This window comes from Thermothelomyces heterothallicus, assembly GCF_042370625.1.
Source record: "Thermothelomyces heterothallicus CBS 202.75 unplaced genomic scaffold P884_scaffold_13, whole genome shotgun sequence".
NCBI lineage: Eukaryota > Fungi > Ascomycota > Sordariomycetes > Sordariales > Chaetomiaceae > Thermothelomyces > Thermothelomyces heterothallicus.
Genome location: NW_027192574.1, coordinates 478,243 through 488,866, shown reverse-complemented (window position 1 = coordinate 488,866; position 10,624 = coordinate 478,243). Strand labels below are relative to the sequence as shown.

The 10,624-nt window shown below is 54.4% G+C and overlaps 5 protein-coding genes across 5 annotated transcripts; 2 read left to right on the top strand and 3 right to left on the bottom strand.

Annotated features, from left to right (window-relative positions):
* Window positions 1-675: 675 nt before the first annotated feature.
* On the bottom strand, window positions 676-1,014 carry P884DRAFT_157489 (uncharacterized protein; the record flags this gene model as incomplete). The annotated part of the gene is made up of 1 exon (XM_069437246.1): window positions 676-1,014. A coding segment is annotated over one exon (339 nt), but the record flags the coding sequence as incomplete, so codon positions are not given.
* Window positions 1,015-1,548: 534 nt separating this feature from the next.
* Window positions 1,549-3,056, bottom strand: P884DRAFT_308647 (uncharacterized protein; the record flags this gene model as incomplete). Its single annotated transcript, XM_069445153.1, has 2 exons — window positions 1,549-2,453; window positions 2,660-3,056. The coding sequence occupies 2 exons, from the start codon at window positions 3,054-3,056 to the stop codon at window positions 1,549-1,551; spliced, it is 1,302 nt and encodes a 433-aa protein (XP_069297047.1).
* Window positions 3,057-3,615: 559 nt separating this feature from the next.
* Window positions 3,616-4,625, top strand: P884DRAFT_260372 (uncharacterized protein). The gene has a single exon (XM_069441440.1). The coding sequence runs from the start codon at window positions 4,067-4,069 to the stop codon at window positions 4,271-4,273; it is 207 nt and encodes a 68-aa protein (XP_069297046.1). The 5' UTR covers window positions 3,616-4,066; the 3' UTR covers window positions 4,274-4,625.
* Window positions 4,626-5,219: 594 nt separating this feature from the next.
* On the top strand, window positions 5,220-7,039 carry P884DRAFT_260371 (pyridine nucleotide-disulfide oxidoreductase-like protein). The gene is made up of 2 exons (XM_069441439.1): window positions 5,220-6,611; window positions 6,816-7,039. Exons 1-2 carry the CDS (start codon window positions 5,516-5,518, stop codon window positions 6,959-6,961), a joined length of 1,242 nt encoding a protein of 413 aa, XP_069297045.1. The 5' UTR covers window positions 5,220-5,515; the 3' UTR covers window positions 6,962-7,039.
* A 983-nt stretch (window positions 7,040-8,022) lies between these two features.
* Window positions 8,023-9,980, bottom strand: P884DRAFT_292537 (histidine acid phosphatase; the record flags this gene model as incomplete). The annotated part of the gene is made up of 5 exons (XM_069444171.1): window positions 9,595-9,980; window positions 9,394-9,527; window positions 9,175-9,323; window positions 8,867-9,059; window positions 8,023-8,829 (listed from the first exon to the last, which is right to left on the bottom strand). The coding sequence occupies exons 1-5, from the start codon at window positions 9,761-9,763 to the stop codon at window positions 8,023-8,025; spliced, it is 1,452 nt and encodes a 483-aa protein (XP_069297044.1). The 5' UTR covers window positions 9,764-9,980.
* Window positions 9,981-10,624: the final 644 nt, after the last annotated feature.

The following is a 10,624-nucleotide window of genomic DNA, read 5'->3' as shown; positions in this document are numbered from 1 at the left end:
TATACGCTACCAACAATCATCTCTTGTCAGTCGTTCCATTCCAAGCATAATTACATCAGCCCGCGTTCTCCAAGCGCTTCAAAGCCCTTTCGCCAAAGCGGTTTAAAGAAGAACCAGAAGCTAATTAGACAATGTTGGCAGTAGCATTATCATGGGATTTCAACTCAGAGATACCAAACCATGTGGAGAGCTCGCCATCCCCGTGTTTTTCCAAGACGTGCGACGGAATCCTAGGTGCTCGCGCTGATCAGCGAGATGCCATTAGTTAATTAGCACTTCTGCTGACGGAGCGCTCACTGGGAATGCTCCGTCCTAGGGCGTTGAGGGCCCCTCAGTCAGCAAGTCGCTAAGGAGAGATGGCCATTCCAAGTTATCGCTTTCTGACTCGGGCGGAGACTGCCCATTGTTTATCGGGGTATGTTCCCCAGGAGACGACCGTCTTCGGAGAAACCGCGGGCCGCTCATGGTGTGTTGCAAATGGCGGGTTGACGATACGCCCGGCGTCGACCGCGATCGGGACATCGTTCTGCTGGCGGTTGAGGATTGTTGTCGGTTAGAAGCGGTCGCTTCTTGCGGAAGCCCTTGCTCTCCGACCGCCGTTGACTCCCCGTTGGAACTTGGTGCTTGCCCCCAGCTGGGGAATGCTGGAGTTGCACGGTAGACCCCGAAAGCGTCCGGCGCGCAACCAGGGACCGGTACCCCGGGCAAAAGACGGTTGTATGTCACTTTGTTGTGGAATTCACGCCTTCCTTCGTGACCATTGCGATGCCAGGAACCGTCGCAAGCCGATTCAGTATAGTTGATGGTCACCCGGTTGTAAAATGTGTGCTTGCCGGGCACGGCGGCGGCGTAGGTGCCGAAGCCGATATAGTTGATCGTAGTCGGGCCATAATATACATACTCGGTCGGGCCGGAGGGAGAAACGGCCGAGACGGCGTGCCAATTGACGAAGACTACGCCGTGGTACCGATGTATTCCTGGCGGGTGAAGGCTATCCGCGTTGCTACCGTCGTAATTGATGATCGTAGGTCCGTAGTAGTCGTACTTTACCTGGCGGGCACATATCTAGGTACCCGGCGGCATGTTCGGCCCAAACAAATGAATCGCGGAAAAAGGGTCGGAAACAATACAGGCGGTGGGTGCTGAGCGCTGTTGAGGATAGCTCGGAAAGGTTCCATGTTCTCGTGTTTTGGCTTGTCTGGAGAACTTCCCGGTAGCCAGTGGGCCCTGAAGCGCGTTGACAAACAACGGAAGGAAGGGGCTAATGAGAAGATTTCTGATCCCTGCGATGCCCGCTTCAATCTCTCCTTCCCATTTCATCTGAAACTTCAATTGCTGGGGTCCTTGATGCTCGGGGTCTCTATTAATTACATTCGCATCAACTTCATGAGAGTGAAGCTCGGCATCGCCGTTTCCTCCTAGGTCTTCGTCTCTTTCTTCCCTCCACCACCTGCTCCTAATGAGATTCGGCACGTAAGTTCACAAGTTCCATCTTCCCCCATTTACTACCTAAATAAATAATCTCGTATCCTACGTCCATCGCTCCGCCTACAAACCGAACACTGGAGGAGGCGTCTTGCTCAGCGGCCAGATGGTACCGCGCATCAGCGCCAAGTGGGCCTCGCTCCTGCCGAGCTGCTCACAGTAGAGATGGGCGGGACAGGCATCGCCCTCGGGTATGTCGTACGCTCCCGGCTCGTCCTCAGCCGGGGCCACGCCCGTGCTTTCCTGTCGCCAGTGCCTCGAGGACACGATCCACTTGCGCCGCGTGGCGAGCACCCATTCTTTCTTGTGCCGCTTCAGCGCCTCCAGCTCGTCGATCGAGGCTCGGTGATCCCTTTCAGCTTGAGCACGGGACTTGTGGTGTAGAAAGTAGTCGTGGCACGTTCGGAAAACTGGCATGCCGTTTACTGTGAGTCGGTTGGTGGCGTTGATGACCGCTTCGATGTCTTGGACTCGGAGGAGGAAGAGGGTCTTCTCGCGGAAACCGGCATCGCCTTCGTGGAAATCTTCTTTTTCCACACTCTCCTCAAGAATGTCACACAGTTGCTGGATCATGGGTCTCGCGCAGGGATGGCTCATCTCGTAGCTCGCAAAGTCGAAATCCCGGGCCAGCATCGGGTGGCCTGCAAGGCTTGGATTCCTCATCACGGTGACCCGCGACGTCAAGTTGGGCAGCGGTGCGATCGGGAAGATATGACCCGGAACTCTGTGCATGACGGCGACCTGGAGAGCGTAACGAACGAGCGAGAGGCTGCTCTCCCAGACCGGGTGGCAGAGCAACAGCTGAAGGTTATCGGAGATGGCGGCGGAGAGGAAGCCCGGATTGGGGAGCGCTTGCCCATCGACATTGATGTCCGGCAACACAGAGTCATCGAGCTTCAGACCGTACGTGAACAGGTCGGGTAGCGACCTGTTGAAGATGCGAGGGACGAGTTCCCAGAGCATGAGCTCTGGCCGGTGTGTGCTGCAGTGGCGCTGAAGAGAAGCGCTGTCCTGCGCAGTCCAGGACTGCCGCAGGAGATGCGAATGTACCGGTGACCATAACAGGTTGGGAAGGTGAGATATAGTGATCAAGGGGTCCTTCTCCGGCTCACCCACGACCGCTCGGGATTCACCAGCGCGGTCCTGAGCACCCTCATCTCTATCTTTTTTTGACCGTCCTCCGGCTTGTCTTGAGGGACATCTGCGCGTTTTCTCCTCTTATTCGAATTTCCTGGGTTCTTCGAGGCTGCGGGCTGCCAGACGCCCCGTTTCAATGATCCCATCAGTGTCGTGTCGTTTCTGTGCTCCCTCTTGATTGATGGCCGCTCCTCCTCATCATTCGCGGGCTCCAGAGCAGCCTCTAGCGCGAGGTAGTGGTTTTCGACATTATAATCAACACGATCGGATGGATCACGCCGTCGCAGCTGCCTAGTGATGGCGGTGCTTTGGGGCTTAATTTCGTCTTTTCTGCCGAAGATCGGTAATAAGCGCTGTCCTCCACAAACGCTGCTGCCGTCGAGGTCGGAGTCTTCGATGTCGGACACGCTGCTGTTGCTTGACGTGTCGGTCATAATCTTATTATCTTGTTTCCTTGAATTGGAAAAAAGAAATATAATTAGTCCAGAAGGTCATGTACAATTGAAGAACGAATGGAGAGTTGTTAAATGCGAGAGTTCTCTACTGTTACTTGGTGCAGAAATCATTTTGATGTTGCCATGATCAGCTGGCACCTGCTAAGGTTAAATTAAATCGCCAATCAGAACATTGATTGAACAAGATAACAACAGCTGTTCGGATGAAAAGACTCTTTGGCAAGTGCAGTCAGGATTAGAGGTCAGGTAGCTAAACAATTCATCTAGTCTTGTCAGTTCTTCCCTCTTCCCATACCGGTGCTCGTTATGTTGGTTTTATAGGCAATCACGTACTAGAAGAACGAGAAAAGAAAGAGATCTTGCTAGACAAGTGAGTAGTGGGTGGTAGGACAGGTATGTATATCTGCAAAAAAGCTAATCTGGGAACGAAGCCGGTATGATCTCGAATCTATAATACGTATACTCTATTTGTTTTTAACTAACAAACGGCATGTTTCAGCCCGTACCTTTGATCTAAAGCCGGACATCGTATCTGTGGGGAGAATTGTAATGTGTACCAGAGTATATTTAAGTCTTTTCAAAAACAAGGCCCATCTGCCTCCAGCAGACAAGACACGGATACAGGCTTGCTAATATACTTAGGAATAATTATAAAGACAAGAACGAGCACACGCACACGAGCGAGGAGAAAACAAGGACGTATTGCCTGGTGGTGCACTTCCTTCGGCAACCACCTTCATCGCTTTACGGTGACTGATGCAGATTTTCACTAGCAGGAGCATTGTTGCTGTTCCTAGCCATCAGCCTGCTTCGCTCGTACCTGCATTAATATCCTGCTACAACAGCGCGCCGAAGAGGTTTGGTTCGGCACGACAGGCGGCGGAACCGAGACAAGGTACACCGAAAGGACCTCGAGCATCGTCACAAGATATCAAACAAGAGCTGTAACCTAGCGTCGTTGAAATTTGCTAACCGAACTCGACAGTTCGATGTTTGGGTATGTGGCGTCATCTGCCCCTGGCAGCCAATGGGCATCCTGGCCAGGGCTCGATTGGGCAGGTGGATTTGTAGTTAATGCAATCGGCGGCTCCATTTCCCCAGCATTCAGGGTACGGAACTGCACATATCTTCATATGCATTACATACTCCGCCGTGCTGGAGACCAGGTCGATTACATATCGATGTTGACGGGTTAAGAGAGGGGACTGAATAAAAGCACATGGTAAGAAGCACGGTAAATGTTATCCCGGTGAATGGAGCGTCCAGAACAACCCGCGAGGCTCATGTCGCGATCTAGGGCACTGTGCTAGTGGAGCCAGGAGGTCCAAGTTAGTGCGATACAAGAATAAGAGGACTCAGGAAGCAACTCATAGACTCCATTCCTTGTGATAAATTCAAGCATAAGAAAGGAGGACCAAGGCCAGGAGCAAGTCGCACTCTTAATTGACATGACTCGTCTTGTCACAAACGAGCTCGATGCAGTCTCGTATTCGACTGGTTTGCTTGATGGCTCGTTGTGGGCACGTTGAAAACGAGCAGACGGGCAGGGACCTGCGGGCCGCACAATACATCCATGCCTCCGCTGCGGAGCGCATGTGCGTAGGGTACAGACTATCCATATATGCGCTGGAATATATATTTTGTTGTAGCGAGGATGTGCACGCGACCGAGCAAATAATTAATGGGTGCGTGATTTCCGCCCTCGGTGGGCCTCCCAGCTGCGGGATCACACCTGAGCTGAGACAGATCCCGCCGTAGCACCACTGATATCAAGGCTTGGCCAGGTCTTCGTCATGTTTTTGCCTTGTGCAGCTCGGGAGATGCGGTATGACATAACTAACTCCAGCTGCAATCGGAAAGATCTTACAGCCCTTTGCGAGACATCGGGGCCCCGGTGACCGTGTGGGTGGTGACACGTCCGAGCCCGTCATGGGAAGTGGGCCCAATTGGAGCCCATCCCGGAGAGCGGATCGGGACCTCCCATGGCGGGTCGAGCGATCATGAACTAAACTTTGCTTTCGGGCTAGGCAAGGATCGGCCCCGATCTCCCCGTCTACCGAGCTAGCCGCACAGATTGGGGCAGCTTCGTGGCGATCATCTGATGGGCAGCAGTAACTAGTGTAATTATGCAGCGCGGCATCACGACGCTTTGCTGGGGTTGGTGAGAGAGGGTGATGCTGGTGAAGGGTGCACAAAGTGAAATTTCTCAGAAAAAACAATGTGTGGGTGACTTGTATAAAGGCAGTTGCGCTTTGCCCGCGGGCGGTCATCAGGTCCTTGAGTCCTGAGTTTCAAGGCTTCTCAAGGCTCACTCCAACAACGATTCCCTTCCTCTCCTCCCCCCCCCCCTTCCCTCCCATAACCAGGCCGTCACGTCCCCCATCCATCCATCCATCAATCCTGTCAAGATCGAAAAGGGCAATATCTCCCCGCTCGCGATGCGTCCCTTCTTTACGCTGGCGCTGACGGCGCTGGCCGCAGCGGCCAACGCGGCTGCTCTGCCCGAGACCCAGACCCAGACACAGACACAGGAAGAGCCCGGTCTCGGCACCGACTACGATGCCATCATTGTCGGCGGCGGCCCTGCTGGACTGAGCGCGGCCAGCGGCTTGGCGCGGGTGCGCAGGAATGTCCTGCTGATCGACTCGGGCGAGTACCGCAACGCGCCGACGAGGCACATGCACGACGTGCCGGGGTTCGACGGCGTCACGCCTGCCTACTTCCGCTGGGCGGCCCGCCAGCAGATCTCCTACTACAAGACCGTCACCATGGTCAACGGCACCGTGTTCAAGATCCAGCCCGGTAACGAGAAGAACACGTACTTTGTCGTGTCGAGTCGCGAGCCCGGAGCCGAGGGCGGCGAAGAGGTGAAGGAGCGCACCGCCCGCAAGGTCGTGCTGGCCACGGGCCTGCGCGACCTCCTCCCGGAGACGCCCGGCGTGCACGAGAACTGGGGCAAGGGCATCTTCTGGTGCCCCTGGTGCGACGGCCACGAGCACGCCGACCAGACGCTGGGCCTGCTCGGCAGCCTCGACAACGTGCCGGCGGCCGTGCGCGAGATGTTGACGCTCAATCGGGACATCATCGCCTTCGTCAACGGCACCGACACCCCCGAGGTGCGCGCGGTCACCGAGCAGAAGCTCGCCCGCTGGGAGACGTACCTGCGGCTGCACAACGTCCGCCTCGACAACCGGACCATCTCGGCCATCGTCCGCCTCGAAAACGGCACCGACGGTTCCGAGGACCCCAGCCTGCCCACGGCCCCCGAGCACGACTTCTTCCGCGTCGATTTCACCAACGGCGAGCCCGAATACCGTGCCGCCTTCCTGGCCGCCTTCCCCTCCGAGCAGACCTCCAGCGTCGGCGAGGACCTCGGCGTCCAGCTGCTTGGCGGCCGCCTATTCGCCAACCAGAGCGCCGGCCTCGTCACCAACATCCCCGGCGTCTACGCCGTCGGCGACGCCAACTCGGACAACACCACCAATGTGCCCCACGCCCTGTTCTCCGGGAAACGCACCGCCGTCTTCCTGCACGGTCAGTTTTTCCTTTTTTTTTTAACCCAATGCTTTTTTACCTTATTGTTTTTGTTCATTTTACTCTACCATTGTATTCAAGAATAAGACCCTAGATGTGTGCACATCTCGTCTTGAGTCCTTCAACATCACACGTCCCGTTTATTTGGCCTTGTTACTCTCAGCTACGGATAGAGCATTTTAAACCACTAACAGCAATATACAGTCGCGATCGCACGAGAGGATGGTGAGAAGGAACTGAACGAGACCGAGGTGTCCAAGAGAGACCTTGAGCCCGTTGCGAGGTCGCTGTGGGACACCGTCAACGGCCGCCCTGGTGACATTCTCTACGCTGGCGAATTTGATCAGTAAACGACGATGATATCAGAAGAGAACTACCTCGAAGCCCGCCCTGACCCTTCCATGTCGGGGCTTAATGTCTGGTAATCTGTACGTATTCAAAGATATTCCGTACATCATCCCAATCCCAGCGGTTTCCACTTGCACGCCCCGGTCTGCTTCTTTCCGTGCTCTCCCTTCATAGCTTTCGGATAGTGGTACCCAGCCCCGTCATTATTCAGAGTGGAACCGTCTTTGGTCCTCTTGGAACCGATTCTCTAATAATTGCTCGCTTCCCGTGTAGCCGGTTCCGGCAAATAATAATTACCCTAAGCCCAAGGAGCCAAGCGGAGACGGGAACTTGTGTCCTCGGATTTCCGCCAACGTGGGAACGTGGAGATCAACGCTTACAGAGGTCTTGCATTGGAATGGGTGAACGAGATGAAGTTCCGGTGGCCAAAATAGACACGACAAGCACCGGAGTGTGTTAATAATTAGTCGCCGTTGGCAAGTCAAACTAAAATTATGTAATTATGGCTCGAAAATGCGTGGAGACGCCGGTAAATAAGTGTTTGTTTGGTACCGCGAGTTGTCTGGGCCAACGCGCTTATTACACTGGAGCATGGTGCTTTGGGATATTATGGGATGAAAAAAAAAAAAAAAAATAGAGAAGGAAACCAAAGATTTCCACCACCTCGCTGCCACCATATTTGTTTAGTGCTGAATGACAAAATGTTGAAACCTGAGGTTGCCTACTCCATGCTTTAGAGGCATTCCCTGACCTAATTATTTAATTAGGCACCTACGGTATGTTTGATGTTATTGCAGTTCGTTTGATGCACCTTGCGAAGTGTATTGTTTCCATGAAGCATTAATTAATATAATTAATAACTCCAATTATATACTACGATACTGTAATCCGTACGCTGGCCCCTGTTTGAAGAAGCCCTCGTCAAAAGTAGCAACATTCCATCCCCCCCCCCCCCCCCCCCCCCAAAAAAAAAAAAAAAATAAAAATAAAACCACCCTTTCTCTTTCCCAACAGAGCTTCAGCCCTCGACCCACTCAATCATGAAATCGTGTGAGAATACGAATCAAGGCGTCACAATCTGCAGATGCGGCTGGTTCAAGTCGGTCAAGAAACTCGCGCCCAGAACAGTCCGCGGCGTAGCGGGGTTGGTGGCGTTGCAGAGCGCCGCGAAGCTGCCGATGGCCTTGACCTTGCGCGCGACGTACGCGGCATAGTCAGTCAAACGACACGACTGGCCCGGCCCGCCCTGGCATCCCGGGACGGGGTAGACAGCCTCGTTGATGCGGACCCTGACGAAGGTCTCGTTCTTTTCGCGCGCCAACCCCCAACCGCCGTGACTATTTCTGACTCTGCAGTTCAGACGCTCAAAGGCAATGGTGCCGCGCATCGGCGAGATACGCGAGCTGCGCCAGAGGCGGTCTCTGGGGATGTAGTTGACCGGGAGAGGTTTTTGTTTGTCAAACACACCTGTCGCGGCCGCGAGCTGGATGAGCTGCCCGTCGTTGACGAAGTTCATCAACAGTCTTGGCACTTTGAAGAGGGCGCCGCCCTTAGCGATTCCCTGAGCATCCGGCCCATCGACGAAGCGCTGCATCAGTGCGTTCAGAAAGGGCACCATCATCTTGGACGACACGCTCGCCCCGGGACCCAGGCCGTAATAGTACCGTAGGTCCTGCTGGTACTCGTACTGCTCCAGCTCCTCCTGTGTGAAAGTGTCGCAAAACGGCGAGAGGCGGCCTGTTATCTGGGACTCAAACCCGCATATGTAAGGGAAGTCGTTCCACTGCGAGTCCTGGAGCGTCAAGTTGCCCCTGATGTACTTCGAGAGGCGTTTGATGAAAGAAGGCAGCCAACGAGAGCGCCAGGCCGACTGTTGCACCTCGCTGTCGTCCTTGAATGCGGGACACATTGTCGGACGGTGCCAGGGTGTTGGCAAGCTGGTCGGGGGAGCCTTTGCCGGTGACAGAAACGAGCTTGCCAAGCAGGGTCGAATTCGGCCCCAGGTAACCGCGGACAAACAGCTGGGCTGTTTGAATCACCCTAGTATAATTATTGACCCAGACGTAAAAGTCTTCGCCCTCTTGGTAAAGGTTTGGGTAGCTAAGAGAATGAAACATGACGATCAGGTTCAGCATAATCTCACTCTTGCTTTGTGCTCCCCCCTGACTGTTACGAAGGTATCTTTGGACTGGTAAAGAGATGCAGAGCGACTAACCGAGTTCTAAGCGTGTAGCCCAGATCATACAGCTCCTTATAACCGGTCTGGCTGAGTTGGGAAAGCTGAATTTCGGGGTGCGCTAGGGGCGTGTCCCAACGGTGGACAAAGGACAACGGCCCAGATGCGGAGTAGTCGGCCTCCCTGAACTAGATGGAAATCAGCTTGATATAATTAATTACAGCGTGCTTCTGGGCGTATCCTGGATCGTCAACTTACACGGCGAGCCATGTCCAGCCAGCCGCTGTGAGCGCCTGGGTCAGGGTAGCGGGAGCCGTGACGGAGGACGTAGGCCGCTTGGTCAACATGGCAGTTCTTGGGCACGTCAGGGGGAATTCCGTTGACGTTGGGAGCTAGCCTGCGGTTAGCAATGCCAGTCGTCCAGAGTTTAGAGTATACGCTCCGGCTGCTTTGGCATACCGATAGTCCAGGGCCCGTTACCCCCAAGGTGCGCCAACGGATCCTTGGCCATGGCTCCATCGGGAAGCACAACGGGCTGCACGGGGTCCAGCGGCGTGTCGGCACCCGCTCGGGCATAGGCCATCCCGGCGCATGTCAGCACGGCGCTGATCGTCGCGGTAGGCGTCATGGTTCAAAACTGACTGCTCGAGTCGACACTGCAACCTGAGACGTGGGAGTCCGGGAGGTTCGATACTCGGGTGTCCATCAATTTGCAAAGCGTCGCCATGTCTCTTTTGTATGTGATCCCAGGTTCATCCAGCAGACTTCCGCAGGATCCGCATCGCGCCTCGGCTCTTCATCGATCTCATCTCCGGTCTTGGTGGGTGCACTAGGCCTCGCTGTTGGTGGTTTTTACCACGTGCGGCGGATATGCAGCCGAATCTGTTGATAGGAGCGAGCTGCGATTCAATTTGGACAAAAACGGGGAGGGGGGGCGGGATCCCACGTGGAGGCGAATCCCATCATGATTCGGTCGCTAATAGCAGGCGAATGGGACCCTCCGCTCACGCTACGACATATGGGACTACTGTTTTGGAGGAACGCCAACAACGTTAGCAAAGCTGCCGGCTAAGATATGTTAAGCCAAGAACCAACCTCTTAAGAAAGGGTTAGATTGAGCCAAATAACGTATAACTTTGGAGGAACCTAATCTCTAGATGGCAGGGCAAGGGTCGGGATGCTAGATCGTCCGTATGCCGCCGTATAGGCTGGAGTAGTTGCCTCTTCCGAAACTATACAGTGTGTACTGATGCTATCCAAGAGACAAAGGCAAATAAAAGGCACAATATCATCAGCTTCGTGACATTCTATTCTGCCTTGTTCCTACAATCATTCCCCTGGTCGAGTAGGTCGTACTCCTAGACTAACTAGTATTGCTACAGCTCGATGGCTATAAATGACTACAGCTCGGACTAGCTACAAGATACGACACCACAGCAGTATTCGCGCTATAGGCAGCACTCCTAGACCAACCGTTAGGGTCTATAGA